At 39.0% G+C, this 18045-nt stretch overlaps 1 protein-coding gene and 1 long non-coding RNA gene across 2 annotated transcripts; one reads left to right on the forward strand and one right to left on the reverse strand.

The window, feature by feature from the left end:
* Positions 1-12855: 12855 nt before the first annotated feature.
* Positions 12856-13662, forward strand: LOC133828889 (uncharacterized). Its single transcript, XR_009891363.1, has 2 exons — positions 12856-13138; positions 13277-13662. It is a non-coding gene; the product is annotated as an uncharacterized LOC133828889 (long non-coding RNA).
* Positions 13663-14576: 914 nt separating this feature from the next.
* Positions 14577-16273, reverse strand: LOC133832031 (putative disease resistance protein At1g59780). The gene is made up of 3 exons (XM_062262422.1): positions 16112-16273; positions 14962-15998; positions 14577-14919 (listed from the first exon to the last, which is right to left on the reverse strand). Exons 1-3 carry the CDS (start codon positions 16271-16273, stop codon positions 14577-14579), a joined length of 1542 nt encoding a protein of 513 aa, XP_062118406.1.
* Between the last annotated feature and the right edge of the window lie 1772 nt (positions 16274-18045).

Consider the following 18045-nt stretch of genomic DNA (forward strand, 5'->3'; position numbering starts at 1 on the left):
CCAGGAACGGAACATTGGATAGCAGTTAAGCATATCCTGAAGTATTTAAGGCAGACTAGGGATTATATGTTAGTCTACAAGGGTGGTGTTCTGAACCTTGTAGGCTACACTGATTCAGATTTTAGACAGATGTCGATTATAGGAAGTCTACTTCTGGAATGGTGTTTACTCTTGGGGTGGAGTTGTGATATGGAGAAGCGTAAAGCAGTCTGCAATCTCAGATTTCACCATGGAGGCTGAGTACATAGTCGCGCCAGAAGCAGCTAAGGAAATAGTCTGGCTAAAGAAGTTTTATTCAGATCTTGGTATTATTCCAGACATGGATAAACTGCTTGTGTTGTTTTGTGACAATACAGGTGCGATAGCCAAGTCGAAAGAACCTCGTAGTCACAGGAGGAGTAAGCATACAGCAAGGAAGTATCACATTATTCGAGAATATGTGGCCAGGGGAGATGTGAAGGTTATGAAGATTGCAACTAAGAAAATCTTGCAGATCCATTTACAAATATACTACCAGAAGCTACATTTTATAAGCATATCAAAGAAATGGGATTAGTAGAATTAAGGCATTAGTTTCAATTAGTGCAAGTGGGATTTTGTTGGGGTCTTATGCCCTAATTAAAACTCAATTTGTTTGTAATCTTATTTATTATCAATAAAAGTATAGAAATCATTCTTTGACTTGGTCAATCACTTTGCTCACATGTTTTATTTTCATGATTATTTCTTTAATATAAATTTCTATTAAATCCCGAGAATACAGCTAATTGTATTTATAGTGACGTAATCACAATGGAATATAAATACGATTATATGTTCAAAATAAGTTAGTCCTAAGATTAGTGAGTGCACAGGATTTACACTTACTTTCCAATCTACGATATGATCTACTTACACATTATAGTGTTATGTTCTTTCCAGAACATTAGCAAAGTAGACAAGATCAGATGTATTTGTTACATCGAACAAGACCGATATTGACAGTTGATGGGATAAGTAAACATACTATTATTATCTATTCTAGTCATATCATATAGTTAACCATAGGTCAATTCAATCTCAATTTTGAGTGGTTAGTATTCTAACTGATGGTATTGTTTGAGTTCTTTGACTTGTTCGTTACCAGCTTACCCTACGTACTAGCCCATACTTACATCTTGGGAGCTCGGTAGTATAATTGAGTGGGAGTGTTAATGATATATATGAACATCTATAGCTTTTGATGAAGAAGTGAAACGATGGTTTCCTTTTAGTTTGGTTCAATGTGTTAAATGATAGAAATCTCATTTCAACAATTAAATTAGTTTACTAAAATATCATTTACAAGGAACTAAGTGTTTTAAGGATAAAATACAATGAGGAGTAAAACGGTATTTATTCCCATCTCATTGCAGACCATTTATAGAGGATTGAGTGACAATTATGGTTGTAACAATGGATAATTAATAGCTTATCTATATTTGTTATAGAGTGTTCTATGAATTCAAGAGTGCAATTCCGAGTCTTTAGTAGAGTCACGAGGAATTAATAAGTTAGTAAACTTATTTGTTAGATTTATGATAACTTATTGGAGCTTGATTTCATAGGCCCATGGTCCCCACTATACCTTGGATAAAATCACCTAGATAGTCTCAATTAATTGATTTGATTATCAATTAGAATTATCAAAGTTGACCAGGTCAATTTTGGATAGTTTCACAGAGTTATGTTATTTAGAGAAGAAAAGAGAAATTAGGGCAGATTTATTAATTAAGATAAATTGGTATCTAAATTAATAAATAAGTTTAAATCAATGTTCAAATTATAAATAATCAATTTGATAAAGGATTTAAATAATTATTTAATTAATTAAATCAATATAAAATAATATAGGCCTTGATTTTAAGTCCAATGGGCTTATAATCAAATGGGAAATTTCACGGGCCTAAAGCCCAAGATAATTTTGACCTAGAGCTGATTATTGGATATTATTTTATTGATTTTTTAATTAAATCAAATGGCATAATTGAGTCTATAAAAGGAGTGCTAAGTGAGAGAAGATAACATAAGTCACAAGACGACAGACACTGGCTTTCTGATAGTTTTTAGATTCTCTCTAAACACAAGTCTTTTTCTAAGCCTCTTAGTTCTTTTCTCTTCTTCTCTCTGTATCTATCTCATGTGTTGAGTGATTCTAAAGATACTTTGGAAGAGTATGAAGAAAATTGAAGATCGGTTCAGTTTCTTGATAATACTCTGCGACAGAAAAGATACAAGGGCTAGAGAAACTGAAGGAATGCCTCTTTCATTCTGCTGCGTATAATGTAAGTATTCTTATCATTATTTCTCTTTGAATTCAATTTTAGAAACATGTTCTAGGTTATCTCATATTAATTTGTTTAATATTAGATCTACATGAAAATAAATAAAAATCATGTATAAGTTTCCTAATACTTCCAATATGTATCTCTACACCTCATGACGTGTGTGGGCACGTAGAGTAATGGTAGGAAAATATTTCAGATTCACAAGATATTCTCATCCATGAGATCTTGGAATATTAGGTCAGAGACAGTTTTCGGGTATATAGAAAAATAATACGATATATTTTTCTCTTAGTCAAAAGAAATTTTGAAACTATTTCCATTTTATAGATATATAAAAGAATTAATTACATTTTGAAATTCAAAATTACAAATTCAAATTATAAATCAATTATTAAATAATTAAATAAATAAAAGAAATATTCAAGACTCATTCTTGGACCTTGTTACACGCCATTAAACCTAATTTCAGGGATGTGTTCCAACCATTTTCTTTTAATTACTATTTAGTAATTATTTATTAAAAAATATCTAAACCTTATAACTTATCTTATCAGATTAATTAAAGAATAAGTGTCATTTCAAATTCAAATCCAATTTGAATTATGAATTTGAGCTCAATAACTTTCAGTTCCAAAAACCAACCCTTTAGAGAACAATTATTCAATTCCTATTGGAAATGTATAGATTCCATATCTATATAATTTGTCCCCAACCATTTACATCAATGAGTTTCCAAATCAAATGTTTTCAGCCTGATCATTCTAACAAACCATAAAGAGTGAATCAAAGAACTCATATGACATAAATAGGAGTTCATAATAACTTCAAGATTTAGATCAATTTGTATATGATCATCTTATTGCTATGTTTAATCAATACTTATAAAGTAAACGATATTATTAAGTATTAATAACATATCAGGTCACATTCATATATTTCCACTTTATACAAAGTACCTCCACTAAGATGTCCTCCTACATTAGTAATCTGGATCTAGATTACATGTATTCATAATACTAGTGAACCGTACTTACAGTATTTAATCCAAAGATTCCATATAACTTTGTTTTACTGCGAACTGTTTAAATTCGTTCCCTACAATCTTAATCATCTCGTATCAATACAAGAATGTAGTCACAATAACCAATTTGTGAATTTTTTATATTCATATAATATTATAACAATGGTAAACAAACAATATATTCAAAAATTCATTTCAATTATTTATTCATAAAACATTGTTTAACACATATGCTTTAAAGGGCACTAATCCTAACAAAAAGCATAGTATCTAGTGTGTGCGGCTCCATATCTCGTTGGAGCGGCACTAAAATCAGCAGGAGGCATCATGCTAAAGCCAACTAACTCGACAACTGGGCTGAACTATGGGGCACGCATCACATTGTGTTGGACAAGAGTGTAAGGTGAGTACGAGGTCCCCGAACCCACGGGGCCTGGAGTCAACAGAAAAAGGAAAAATAACTGGTCCGCCAAATGCTCCAATATGAGCATCCTCCCAATTAATGTATTCTTGTGCTCGATGAATGTAGTCGTCAATCCTGTGGAATTCCCTTAGCTGGATGTCATCCCATAGAGGGAACCTTGCGCGAATGCCTGCCTGCAATGCCATCAGCTGCTAGTCGTCATCAACCCTCTTGGTCCTAGAGACTTCCTCCTTAAAGTGCTTGATGTAGGCCTTGAGGGTCTCAAGGAGTCCTTGATTTATGTTTACCAAGGCGTTGACCTCAAAGCTCACCTTCTGAGTAGCTATAAATTGTTTTCAAAATGAGGACGATAGCTGGTACCAAGAATGAATGGACCCTAGTTTATGCTTCTTGAATCACTCATCCACCAGTCCTGTCGAGGTCAACAGGAACATGTGGCTCTTTGTGTCATCGGAGACATGATGCACCGACATCAATCGGTTGAACTTCAACAGATGGTCGGTGGGAACCATGCTGCCATCATAAGACATGATGGATGACATCTTGAAGCCTCGTGGTAATGGAGCTTCCACAATGTGGGGAGAACACGGCTCCCCATCCTCGTCCTCCGAGTTGGAGTAATGGCCTTGCCTTCGGGCCATCATGAGTATAATCCTTTTCAAGCTCTCCAATTCCGCGTGCAGGGCTGGCAAGGAGTTGTCCAGACAACACCTCCAGGCCTAGCACGGTCCATCTCAGTGCACCTGGGCGGAACACCCTGAGCTCCACGGGCACTAGCGACCAAGCGATGTCCTCAGGCACCTTGCCTTTTATCCCTGTTTGCTGGCCTCGAGGCTTTGTTGTGTTCGGGGGCACGACGAGCCTTCTTTCATCCCGGAGGCGGCATCACACCAGTTGGCGGATCTTGCGCCACATTAACAGAGTGCTCGAGAGGCACACTTGTTGTATTAACATGTGGCACTCCAGCTGGGTGCAAGGGTGGCACACCAACTGGCTGCCTAGACGATACTTTGCCATGCAGATCCACTTGCATTCCTTGGGCCGCCAGAGTGGCCCTCATGGCGTTAACCATCTTCTGTAGGGCGGCAATGTTTCCCTCCTGGGCATTGATTTTTCACTGCTGGGTGTAACATGCCGGCCTTGATGGCATGTTACAAGCTAGGATGGCGCTCGGTCAGATGCGCACGCGAGGGTGCAGGCTGGTGAGCATGTTGTGCCTAGTTTGTACGGGAATGGCATTTTTGTAAATATCTTCAATATTGCCCAGAAATGGATGAGACTTGGTAGGTTCCATATTGAAGGGTCAATGAACGCAATGGTATGATCGGATTTGGGAGATTCGGAGAATTGGCGAGCTGGAAGCCAAATATGTCTCCCAAGAAAAAATCATATATGTTCCTCGTAGAAGGCTAAAAGCTCAGAAAGCTCTTTGTAGGGGGAGCACCTGGTGTCACCTCTCCACCACCCCCTGGCGCAAGTGCGTCAAGTGAGCTACTACTAGTTGGGAGGACTAGTAGGGCAGGCATATGAGGACCACGAGGGGACTCATATGTCTCCATGAGTAGGAGTACTAATGGACATTACCGGGCCGCCTCGGTAGTGCGTCGAAGTGTGCTGCCAGAGGTTTAAGGGTACGGTCCCCTTGGCTTGACGTGATACCGCTTGCATGGAATGTGGCCTAAACCTTCGAGAGATGTCGTGGCGCGCCATGACCATGAATCTCTACACGAAATGGCACGGGAAGTCATTCGTGGGACTTGTTAGCATGCAAGCATTGGAGGGTGCACTATGCTTGAGCAGGACAGAGGTCCAGTATGTGTACTAGTCTGGCAGCCAGTCTCGAGGGCCTGCCAACATATATGATGGTATGGTGCCTTGAGGATTGGACCATGGACGTCTCAAAGTCCTTGGTCCGTGACGTGAACTAATCGGATAGTATCAAATGGGGCATGATAAGAGGTGTCGGCACATCAGCTTGGTGTTGGCTCTTGGCCACACATGCTACCTTGACTTGCGAATGTCTGGGTGAGCATCGGTGTTGGGATTTTCCTTGCCATAGTGAGAACTTATGGACAGTGTGAGTGTCTTGGCTAGATAGCCTTGATGCATGATGGCACTCATAGATGCTTGAGAGCATGACTCAGCGAGAGTTGTTCGAGAGACGGAAGTTTGCAGAAGCACACGGTCACGCGAAAAATGTGCCCATTGTTATTCGAATGGTTGGAAGGCTGACCTTGGCTTAGAGGAGTCAAGGTGCCGCACGGGCATTTCTGCTGTCAAAATGTCAACCCGTGACAGTTGGTATCAGAGCCAGGTTCATCTCATGTTGGGGTGAACCTGGCTGGCCCATCCTAGAAAGGATGTAGGCGTGCTGAAGGACCATAAAGGTCTAGATGCTTGGATAGATGTCGTTGAGCCTTTTTGTCACCTAGAAAGGATCAGTAGGCTGAGACGGGATGAGACTTGGTTGCTCTTCTTCTTGGGAATACTGGACATCCTAGAGAGGGGACAAGTTATGGTTACTTCGAATCAAATCTCAGTGATGCTTGAAAGACAACAACCACGTGCAATTGTGGAGAGCTGCTACAAAAGAGTTGGAGCTCATGGACATGAGACAAGGTTTGATCGAGAGGTCAAGGTTTTATGCTTGGTTCACTAGTTCAGGTTTGCCTGAGTGACAGTGTAAGTCGCGTGGAGCGCTGTTGTTGAAAAGGGAACTTGTACGCAAGAGTGGGTGAGCATAATAGTGGTCGTCAGACTCGTGTCAGTCACGACAGAAGTCGAGAGTGGATAGCTTTGGGGAACCAGATAAAGACGAACATGGAATGCTTCAGTTGCTACTTGTGTGTCAAATGGCATCACAGGGAGACCAAGGTGGTCGTGGCCGCGATCGTCAGAGGACAGTCGTACTTGGAGGTGTCTACATGTTATCTTGTTTCGCCCAAGAAGGGAGGCGCCGAGACAATTGAGTGGAACGTGTGGCCTCACAGTGATTAACTGATGTGGGCAACACTGTGGCATCATGGGAGATGATGAGTTGGGGAATATATGCATCAAAGGCCAGCAGGGCCGAGTAGACCACGCGCAGTGGTCAGAATAGTACTAGGGTTTTGAGAGCGCTGGAGAACCACGTCAAGGAAACTTAGTGCTACAAAAAGGCTTAAGAAGGCAGAGATGGTGCTTGAGTTCAAATGTGGGTCGGAGGGCCTTGCTATCAGGACTTAGTGACCGTAGAAGCCTAGAGAAGCTGTCCAGAGGGGCGAGATGCTAGTATGTAGAAGATGGATAGCTATGTGGAGAGCTCACGCATAGGGGAATCGACAATGGTGCTACACGAATTATTGCGTGTGGGCAAGTTGTCGAGGACACCAACAGTTGAAGTGGGGGAGAGACCTTCACGGTTCAAACATCCAAATAGCAGACCAATGTTCCATTACGAAAGCATCGAGATGAGTTATCATGGAGATCGTTAGTTTTTCAGAATGTAAAGTCAAGGAGACTCAAAGACAAAGATAGAGCCAGTTACCTAGGGTGAAAGTCGTCAGGACTCAGGTACTAAGGTAACATCAGTGCAACGTTTGCCTAAGGTGAAAGTCAACAGAACTCAGGTACTAAGGCAACGTAGAGATGTCGAGGGATGAAGAGTCAGAATGGCTGACACATTAGTTCAACATCATCTTCAAAAGGGATAAATGGAACGAGGGACCGCACGAGAAAAGTGGTTAGCTTGCGAGCTATACCTTGAGAGGTACACCTCGAGAAGAGAAGTTATTCCCAAGTCGAAGTGGGCGAGCCCACTAATTCATATGTTCGAAGGGTTATGGTACTTGTTCAGTTTTGGTGTGTGAATCTAGAGAGAAACACAACAGTGCGAAGACATGCATGACTAATGCGAGTAGGTCAGGTGACCAATTAAAACTGCAGATAGACAGTATGCATGGGCGTAGGTTGAGACCAAGATTGGGCAGGTTTTGCAGCATATTATGGGACATGCTTAGTGTTTTATGGGGACACATGTTTATGGGAACACAAGCCGAATGATTCATAGAACATATGCCGAAGGGAGATAGCGGATTGGGACAACTTCAGACCTCAAGGGTGAGGTAAAGTGCAGTCAAGTTTATCAAGATTCAACAGGCCGTCTAGAGTTAGGCAAGGTGGATTTGGGGGCAGAACTTGAGGCACAATGCTGAGAGTCAGCATGAGCACGAGCACGAGCCAGAAGGCAATGCAGTGGTTTCGAATGATGTCAGATCATTGAACACATTGTAGAAGCTCAGAGGAGCAGTTATGCTTATGGTCAGGAGTGGCCATTTCGCATCAAGCCATGGGTATGCAGTAAGGCCGAAAGGCCAAGAGTCTGAGAGACTACTTCGCGAAGTCTGTGTGCAAGGATGCACTAGATACTGCATAAAGGCTACAGTTGGCATGAGTGCCACGCAGAAGAGAGACATGCCTTCAATGGAAGGATGTTTCGTAGGTGCCGTTGGGAATGGTTGGTTTGCGAACCTCACCCTGAGGGGAGTGCACCTTAATTTCCTCCTTGTCAAAAGATGTGTTGGCTTTGGGGTCAATGTTCCAAGGACTGCTTGGTTGACTGGAGGGGTAACGTGATGAACTCGGAGGAGTTCATGTGTGCAAGGAGTATTCGAGTGCAGCAACACTACTTCATGGGAGAATTCAGAATAGTGACGGTGGCATGGGGTCCTTGATCGAGTCCAAGGGTGGACGTGGGAGATCATCACCAAGTTAGTGGTTCTACAGTGGTAGAGGGACTAGTGCAGACTCAAGATTCGGAAGAAGCATGGAGTGAGCTTAGGAGTCGAGGCAGGAAGATTGGCCAGCGGTCTGTCGATGAGGGCATCGACAATTGAAGTGTGGGAGAGTGTAACATGCCGGCCTTGATGGCATGTTACAAGCTAGGATGGCGCTCGGTCAGATGCCCACGCGAGTGTGCAGGCTGGTGAGCATGCTGATGCCTAGTTTGTACGGCAGTGGCATTTTTGTAAATATCTTCAATATTGCCCAGAAATGGACATGACTTGGTAGGTTCCATATTGAAGGGTCAATGAACGCAATGGTATGATCGGATTTGGGAGATTCGGAGAATTGGCGAGCTGGAAGCCAAATATGTCTCCCAAGCAAAAATCATATATGTTCCTCGTAGAAGGCTAAAAGCTCAGAAGGCTCTTTGTAGGGGGAGCACCTGGTGTTAGCTCTCCACCACCCCCTGGCGCAAGTGCGTCAAGTGAGCTACTACTAGTTGGGAGGACTAGTAGGGCAGGCATATGAGGACCACGAGGGGACTCATATGTCTCCATGAGTAGGAGTACTCATGGACATTACCAAGCTGCCTCGGTAGTGCGTCGAAGTGTGCTGCCAGAGGTTTAAGGGTACGGTCCCCTTGGCTTGATGTGATGCCGCTTGCATGGAACGTGGCCTAAACCTTCGAGAGATGTCGTGGCGCGCCATGACCATGAATCTCTACACGAAATGGCACGGGAAGTCATTCGTGGGACTTGTTAGCATGCAAGCATTGGAGGGTGCACTATGCTTGAGCAGGACAGAGGTCCAGTGTGTGCTACTAGTCTGGCAACCAGTCTCGAGGGCCTGCCAACATGTATGATGGCATGGTGCCTTGAGGATTGGACCATGGACGTCTCAAAGTCCTTGGTCCGTGACGTGAGCTAATCGGATAGTATCGAATGGGGCATGATGAGAGGTGTCGGCACGTCAGCTTGGTGTTGGCTCTTGGCCACACATGCTACCTTGACTTGCGAATGTCTGGGTGAGCATCGGTGTTGGGATTTTCCTTGCCGTGGTGAGAACCTATGGACAGTGTGAGTGTCTTGGCTAGATAGCCTTGATGCATGATGGCACTCATAGATGCTTGAGAGCATGACTCAGCGAGAGTTGTTCGAGAGACGGAAGTGTGCAGAAGCACACGGTCGCGCGAAAAATGTGCCCATTGTTATTCGAATGGTTGGAAGGCTGACCTTGGCTCAGAGGAGTCAAGGTACCGCACGGGCATTTCCGCTGTCAAAATGTCAGCCCGTGACACTGGGTAGACACCAGGTCGTGAAGCACCACCACCTCTGACGGGTCCTCTACGTCCATGGGCCGAGGATAATTCTCCTCATGGTATTCGTCAATGCCGCCGTCGTCTACACCATTGTAATCGATGTTTTCCTTGTAATCCTCCTGACCATCTTTGGGAGGTCTTGTGGAGGTGGACGGCTAGTTTCTCCTCCCTCATCCCCGGTGGGAGGAGGTACATCATCTGGTGCATTCCTTCTAGTGGTCACTATGGTCGTCTTTTTCAAGCTTTCTTAATTCTCTCAATGAAAGCACCAAAATGTTGACTGTCTTTTTTCGCTATCAACCTAATCTAAGAACTTGACATCAAATAGAAGAAAATAACACAGAAGTTTTACATGGTTCGAGCTATAAAAGAGCCTTAGTCCACGAGATTCTTTGGTATTAGTGAGTTTGAAGCTTGTTTGAGCAAGCTTCAATGGAGTCTCAGACAACATATATATTGCTCTGTGTTTACAATGGTTAACTAGCCAAAGTTCTAAACCCCTTTTCAAGGAGATACCCCAACCCTATTTATAGGGCTTGGGTCATTAAGGTCTTTAATGGAAAATTAATACAACATTCCCTGATTATTTGGGGAGTAACTTCTAATTAATTATATTGGGATGCACTAATAAAAACCACAGGCCCAGGCGGATTGCATGGGGCCCGTTTGCAGAAAGCTGCCCACCAACATTACGGGGAACATGTATCTGACAGTGTCAGAATACAGCTATATGTTTACCCATGTCAGGCGACGTTGTGGGAAATATCGATTGTCGAGTGTACTAACTCGAAACCACTACTCGAGGCTCACCAAAGTTGTTAAACGATATTCTGGTGGGCCACAACTACAGCGATTGACACCTGGCAGTCACTCTAGGTCCCAAGGAAAAAATCCTAGACCTAGCAGATTGGTGAATGTAGAAAGTGAGAGGACCACCTAAATGGTCCTCGGGGCGTGGTCTTGGAGACATCTACGCCTTGGAAACAGGCCACGGCAAGTGGCCTCGCTTAAAGATATCCGCGCCTCGAGGATGGACCTCAGGGCGTGACCTCACTTGGAGACTTCCACGTCTAGCTAAATCATAGTACTCTGAGGAGTTTTACACTCTAAGGAGCTCTACGAAACCTCATTAGCGCTGGACGAACTTAATTACTCCTCTAATGACTGCCACGTGTCCAGTTGTGAAAACACGGACAACGGTAATAAATTAATAATTTGGTTAATAAAGTTATTTAAAGAAAGTTGGTATGGTTGTGAGAAATTTGGGAAAAGTGTATTATTTTATTAAATTAATTGAAATCGATTATATAATATTAACTAATATGTTTTAATTATATTATTTTATTTCAAACAAATTTGCTATTATTTATTCTTAGATGTGTAAACTTACCCCTTTAGCCCAGCCCAGCTGACTGTGCGTAACTTTTGTGTCCATAGAAAGGAAAATAATAACTTAATTTATACTTAGCATGTATTTACGCACAAATTTTCATAAAAACACACATACTTTTTTTATTAATATTTTAAACAAGAGTATTGCTCTAGAGCATCCAAGCTATTATATTGATTGATGTAATTTATTATAAGGTCCAATGTATTATATTTTAAATTAAAATATGTAGAATCCAATACTAAATTATACCAATAATAGTATGCCTATACCATGTCATATGGTCCCTAGCAATACTCATAAATATATGTTTTGGGAAAAAATAAGAAAAAGTAGAAATAAAATAAAATATGTATATATATTTATATAACATAAGATGTGGGAAAAATTTTAAGTTATATAAATTTGGGAGATTGTTTGTTAGGGTAAGCTTTTCTACCCTACTATTACGACACTGCCTTATTTTTCACATGTAGATAAGTTATAATCATTTTTACATGGCAGTGTTCATTGTAGTCATAACAAACAATCTGCAAGATTTTGAGAAATTTGAATAATTTATTGTGTCCAAAATAGGGTTTCAATTAAAACTCTTAATAGTGCGTACCAGTAAATTTGTCACATTGTTTTCGGCACAAGTTATCGTAATTTTCTCGAAAACTTACGAGAGATTCACTATATTTACAATGAATTTCATTTAAAAAACTGGGTAATAATTTATTCATATGTTAAAACAGGATACTATGGTATGGGTAAAGTAAAAAATCCTACCCTGCCACACATACCTTTACCATAAATGTTTGGGTACAAATATTATCAAATTAATAGATTTTCATTACGTGCATGAACAGATTATCTTATATTGGGCTCTAAAATTTTCCATAGCCTGATTCCTGTTATGTTTATAATCAACTAATTTATATTCCATAATGTTCGATTTTATTCCATGTTGTGCTTGTGCTTGTGGTTCTTTTCCAACAACTTCAGCAGCAGCGGTTTACATTTATCTAGTCTTTAAAGACAGACACAAGATTTATACATGATGATCTACATGTGCACTATGGCAGATTAATATATGGTCATGGTTCCCACCAACTTAGGTGCTGCCTGCCTTTGGAATAAAATTATGTCTACAAATTTATTAAGGAAACCACTTTCAAAACTTCTATATAATCATTCTATTAAGAAGTGAACTACTTGGCCATTATGTAAAACTAAACATAAATTTAAGGTTTGCTGCTTTTTCTCTGTTTGGTTATAAAGTTAACCATATAGGCTTGTCAGGCAAAGAGAAAATAGCGTCCAAGTATAATATGTGGTATAAAATTCATTAGTTTCAATAAGAACAAATTGAATTGCTCAAAGCTTTGGCCAATATTATTAAGTCTTTAATGCTGTAAACTTGGTGTGAAACCAATTAGTCTCTGTGCATTTAATACACACTCAATTCAATTTAAATAAAACATTAATCACATGCATCATATTACACTCTTGCTCATTTAATGGTAGTTGCCCTGCCCTGTTCATGTTAATAAAGTCAAGTATTGGGCTACAAGAAATGAAAGATGCACAACTAATGATAAGTCCCATTTATTTATTTATATTTCTAATAACGTGGTATAGAAATGGAAATTGAATTATATTGTTAAAACCGAGACAATTACTTCATTATATTGAGACATAACAGAACAAAATTTAGATCAGATTTGAACCCCTTTAGATCTGGTTCTCTTGAGTATATTCCTATAGTTGCATCATTAGTTCTACTTGAAGAGAATAGTGCTATAATATAAAATTGTTGCAGCCATTCTTTCTCTGATGAAGTCTAATTTTCAGGCAAAGCTGGTGGTAGTTGCTACCATCTTGCTTCTTCTCTTGGACCATTTTCCAGCAACTTTTTCACTATATCTTACTGGTAACATCTGGTAACATACATGTATATACACTATTTATATATACTTGCATATCTATGTTTGTATTAACATAATTGTATGTACTCTTCTAGCACATATGTTGATTAGTAAATCGATGCTTTCATTTTATGTCAAGAAAGGTGGAGAGAAGAGTTCAATGCATGAAGCTGAAGCCTACAATAGCAGATCATATGGCTCCAAGAGCTTGGCTTGGAGAAGAGGAGGTTGTTATAGGTGTTGGACTAAAAGTGTGTTCATAAGAAGAAGCAAAATTAATAAAGAAAACTTCCCAACCCGGAGATCAATGCGGCTTTCACCACCACCGCCACCTGTGGGTGGCCGACAGAGAGCAATGAGTGTGCCTCCAGCTCCAGCCTCAGCTTCAGCCTCATCGTCCAACTTTAATTAAACCTTTATTTTTTGCTATCTTTATGGATCTGATTAATAGTTCATTAGGTTCTTGGTATATATATACATATATATATATTGATAGTGTCAGTGGCTTCCTCAAATGGAAGTTTGTGTTACGCTAATTTTGCTGATTACTAAAGTCTCTTGCATACCCAAAATCTTGTCCCTTTATTGTATTGTTATTGATCTGTACCTTGTAGCCAATGGCACAATCTCATTTTGCTTAACTTGTTATTAGGATAAGGGAAACTTGTATAGAAATTACATTGTTCCTCACTGGGGGGAAAAATGAATGACAAGAAAAGAACATGTACTGAGCATGAAACAAAATGGTAAATCTTTATTTTGTTTTGTTTTGTTTTGTTATCTGGTTTTTTTTTTTCTTGATTGCATTACCATTTGGTTATTTAATGTATTTAATCGAAGCTATGCTTTAATAATATATATAATTATTTATTGTCATTTTTTTAATTCTACTAAATGTACACCAGATTGCTATCTTGATTACAAACAGTTATTAGTAATATTTATTAAGGTAAAAATCATATTAATTGTGATAAAATATAATGGACATATATAGCAATTAGTTAATCTCTTATTCATATCTCTTTATTAACTTCCACAAATATCAGAAGGAAAACAAAACACACAGCAATGTAGACTTTATATTAAACCAAACATACATATAAACAACAATAGAGAAATATTCAAGGAAATAGTCTAGGAAAACTTGAAAAAAACCAGCAACATGAAGTGAGGTAAGCTGAGATTAGCCCTTGTGAAACTCTCTTATTAAGGCTGTTCATTCATCAATCTCTCTTTGAAAAGTTCTTGTATCATAGATGTAGTCATGTATGTTATCCTCGGAATGTGTTTGATCTTATAATTTTCTTGTCCTCCATCTGGTTTCAACCTTTCTTCATGATCATCAAGCAAAGGCATCAACATCATACTCTGTAGCGTGGTGACGAACTGTAAACCTTCTGGAAGAGTACTCAGCCTCGTACAGCTATGAAAGTGGAGGTATTTTCAGCTAGGCAGTGCTCCCTCTTCAAGTTCTGTCCATTCCTCTAGAAATTCAGAAGCCATTGTGAGATATTCAAGCTTTGGAAAGCCACCAGCCTTGCAAAACTCTTTCCCCATTTTTAATCCATCATAAGCATGCCAAAGAGTTAAGTCTTTCAAGTTTGGTAGGAGCTGAAGTACCAAAGCTGGATTCTCCATAAGATGAGAGTAACCTAACCTTATGTTTGTAAGCCTTTCCAATGAGCCAAGCCAACTTGGTATCTTCTCCAAAACACCTTCAAGCTTAAGCTTTCGTAGAGACAAAGGGGGAGAAAATGATTCCACAAGAACAAGTTTTTCAGTGTACCTAGATTTTTTTTATTCTAGAGACAAGCTTAAAAGGCCCTGCATCTTCATAATAGAAGAAGATAGCTCATTGATAACATCTTCTGTTACATCCATCACTCCAAGCCTTCTGAGCTCTGTCAAATTACCTATTTCTCTTGCAATTTCACCACTAGGATCCATGCCAGTAAGGGTCAAGAGGTTTCTAAGGCATCCTATTCCTAGTGGTAACTTCACCCCACAAACACCATAGTTCTTCAGCATTTTGAGGTGCCTAAGGTTTGAGAGACTTAGTACAAATTTTGGTAATTCTGCTATGTATCCACACCATCTAATATCCAAATTTTGAAGGTCTTTTAAGTTGACAAGGCCCTCTGGAAGCTCAGTTATCTCAGTGTCTTTCAAGCAAAGATATCTAAGGTGTATCAAGTCTCCCACTACATTTGGAAGGCTTTTAATTTTGGTACCTTCTAAATCTAAAACTCTTAAGAATTTTGCAACTTCCAACTTCAACCACTCGCTTCTCTCTTCAAAAGGTGTTTCATTCTCAATAAGAAACAGAGAACAAAGTTGCGAGTTGTCGGTTTTCAACATGTCTAAATCAGTCACAACACGCCTTGCCTTGTAAGGAACACTAGTTGAAAATTTGAACTTTCCTTCCTCTATTTGGCGAAGACAGAATTCGTGGTAAATAGAAGTAACTTGGAGTTTAGTAGCATTACCTGAGAGTTCATCATCTATTTCAAGCAGTCCTTTGTTGACAAGTTCACCTATATGCTCATCTGCTATATCCTCCATCAGTCTCCCTTCTTTTTCTTTGATCAGCCCTTCGGCTACGAGTAGTCGAATAAGTTTCCCTTTGTGAATCAAGAAATTCTCAGGGAAGATGCAACAATACATCAAACAATTCTGAAGGCATTCAGATAGATTCGAATAATTAGATTGGAGTAATGAAAGTTTTGAAGAAGAAGAAGCTGATGTTTGTTCTTCGTTTAGACAATGACAGCTCTTATTACACTCCTCCGAATCATCTTCAGAAGTGGTTGAACAATCAAATTTTGTAACTCTTTGTATGGTTTCTGAAAGGAGAACTTCAACCTTCTGCATATCAATTTGAAGCAATCAATCAGTGTCGTTTGATCAGCACCATGCTTCTCTTTTTGGCTAAGAAACTTGTCTATATGATTTTCCATGTCGTTTATGACATCTCTAACTTCATTTATCCAAGTTTCTTTGTCATCTAACAACTCTCCAATCTCCTTGAGTTTGTTCACAACCTTTTCTATTTGATCTTTGGCTTCAGCAAATGCTGCCTTTTCTTGGACCAACATAGATTCCAATTTCTGCAAATAGGACACTATTAAGGATTTTTCCATATCTTTCAGCAATGTTAGGAACTGAAAAATCAACAAAATTGGTCATAAGATTGGTTTGATTTAATGAGAAGAAGTCGGTATTATCTGTAAGACAGGTGAAGGCTTGATACTTTTCATTAATAATGAATACTTTTAAATTGACTTACAAAAGAACTAAAAATGAGATATATAAGCTAACAATATTGACTACACAATCAATATTGACTACGTAATATCTCCTATATATAAAACAGTAATGACTAAAGTATATATAAAAACAAACCACTTGATTATATAAAACAAATGAAATACACGTGTATTATTTATCTTCAATATTATCAAGCCAGAGATCTTTGAACACTTGCTTAGGAACCAAGTAAAGAAAATGAGTCTTGTTCATTTGAAGATTACAAGGTAATGGTTGGACTCTTGTTCATTACGAAATTACAAGGTGAAATGGTTGGACTCTAGTTTAAGATCTTCCTCTTCTTTTTTTATTTGTGTGTGTGTGCTTTTGTGGTTGTCAAGCTATTTGTAGCAAGAAACAAAAATTGGAAAGCATCTTTCTAATGACTTGGTCAAGAAATAGTTCAGTGACCAATTCATCATATGGAGAAAATTGACTACTATTATATTATTTCATATAATATAATGTGACAAAATGTGATTTGTCACACCTTGTAATATATTATTGAGAGTCACAAAAATTGAACACATGTGTCTGCCCAACTGTGACATATTTTGGAATTACAAAATCAGTTACAAATTTGTAACTCTAAAATATTACCCAATAATGTGTATATTATATGTTACACATTTGAGATTGGATTTCACAAAGCCATGATGAAATGTGGCTGTTGGAGACATGTTTTTAACTCTCAATAGGTGTTTGGAGGTTACAAAATCATGTAGGAAAGGATTTGGGACATTTTGGAATATTTTGGAAAAATGACTTTTTTGTGCTGAAAATGACCTGTGGCCGCAGCCAGTGAGATTGACCGCCTATTTGGTTTTTCAGTTTTTTCCAAATTGAATGGTTCTAACTTCTCAAATAACTCCTAAATATCCATTTTAATTCCATAACCATCCAATTAATAATTGGTAACAGTCATGGGGGTTGGTGGAATTTGAAATTCAAAGGGTATCTCAAATTCTAATAATAGGAGCCTAATGCTCACTTATAAGACACACCATTTTCCATCGACAAAGCACTTGGCCGGAAAATACACCATAGAGGCTTGATAATTCCAAAGAGTTATTTCCTAGAGATATCCATTAGTGCTTAGAGAATAGGGGGAAATAAGCTTTTGGACAAAGGTTTTGAACCTTGTTCAAGTTGGTGATCCCCACTACTCTACACTTTGGTTGTGTGAGAGTTTGTTTTTTCATTAATCTTTTCACTCTGTTGTTCTTCTTGTATTATTAGTGTATTGAGTTTGTATTCCTCTACTTCTATTTCTATTTGCATATTTATTGGTTTCTTTTGTTTTAGGGTTTTAGTTTTTATAATTCTCTTCATTCTCTTATTTCTATTTACTTGTATTTTGAGCAATTGAGTTGTAATAATTATTTAATCAATTACCTTGTCTATTGTATTTTTTGCATAGAGTTGTATATTGGTTTTTCCATATTTCCATTGAGCAATAATATATATTCTCTACTAATAAAAAGTTTATGTTCCTTTTTCAATGGAAGGAGAAACCATGGAGATCATATGAGGATCCAACTTTGAAAAGATGGTAAGATAAGGTAATGTTCTTCTTTGGTCTTCTTAGAAGATCTAATGGTTTTCA

The sequence above is a fragment of the Humulus lupulus genome, chromosome 4 (assembly GCF_963169125.1).
Source record: "Humulus lupulus chromosome 4, drHumLupu1.1, whole genome shotgun sequence".
Lineage (NCBI taxonomy): Eukaryota > Viridiplantae > Streptophyta > Magnoliopsida > Rosales > Cannabaceae > Humulus > Humulus lupulus.

Bases quoted from the DNA above. Each gene is read 5' to 3' on its own strand.
- LOC133832031 (XM_062262422.1), bottom strand. From the start codon at position 16,273: ATGGAAAAATCCTTAATAGTGTCCTATTTGCAGAAATTGGAATCTATG. The intron at 15,999-16,111 runs GTTAGAGATGTC...ATTGATATGCAG, and splicing joins AAGAAACTTGGATAAATGAA to AAGGTTGAAGTTCTCCTTTC. The intron at 14,920-14,961 runs GCAGGGCCTTTT...AAAAAAATCTAG, and splicing joins TCTTCTTCTATTATGAAGAT to GTACACTGAAAAACTTGTTC.